Source organism: Merops nubicus, unplaced genomic scaffold, assembly GCF_000691845.1.
Source record: "Merops nubicus isolate BGI_N331 unplaced genomic scaffold, ASM69184v1 scaffold33847, whole genome shotgun sequence".
In the NCBI taxonomy this organism is placed as follows: domain Eukaryota; kingdom Metazoa; phylum Chordata; class Aves; order Coraciiformes; family Meropidae; genus Merops; species Merops nubicus.
Genome location: NW_008622838.1, coordinates 1 through 240, shown reverse-complemented (window position 1 = coordinate 240; position 240 = coordinate 1). Strand labels below are relative to the sequence as shown.

At 65.8% G+C, this 240-nt stretch overlaps 1 protein-coding gene across 1 annotated transcript in view; it reads right to left on the bottom strand.

Annotated features, from left to right (window-relative positions):
- The window catches only part of FAM32A (family with sequence similarity 32, member A), a gene marked incomplete at its 5' end in the record, with an annotated part of 580 nt that extends 362 nt beyond the window's left edge, over positions 1-218 (bottom strand). The window contains one exon of the mRNA XM_008944927.1: positions 69-218. Coding sequence (XP_008943175.1) covers positions 69-218 — 150 coding nt within the window. The remainder of the gene's footprint in view (positions 1-68) is intronic.
- Between the last annotated feature and the right edge of the window lie 22 nt (positions 219-240).

Sequence of the window (240 nt, the reverse complement as noted above, 5' to 3'; positions counted from 1 at the left end):
TCGCTTTGGGTTGGGAAATCCCTCCGGGACCCCCCAGACGGGGTCTGCCCCGGGCAGGCCAACCTTACCCGCTTCTCCTGCATCTTCTCGTAGGCCACCTGCGCCGGGGTCCGCTTGTCCAGGCCGCGCTTCTTCTCCTCCTCCTGCTTCTTGCTGCTCACGATCTGCTCCAGGATCTGGGCCTTCTCCTTCGCTTTCTTCTTCTTCCTGCGGGCAGAGGCCGGTCAGCGCCGCGCCCCC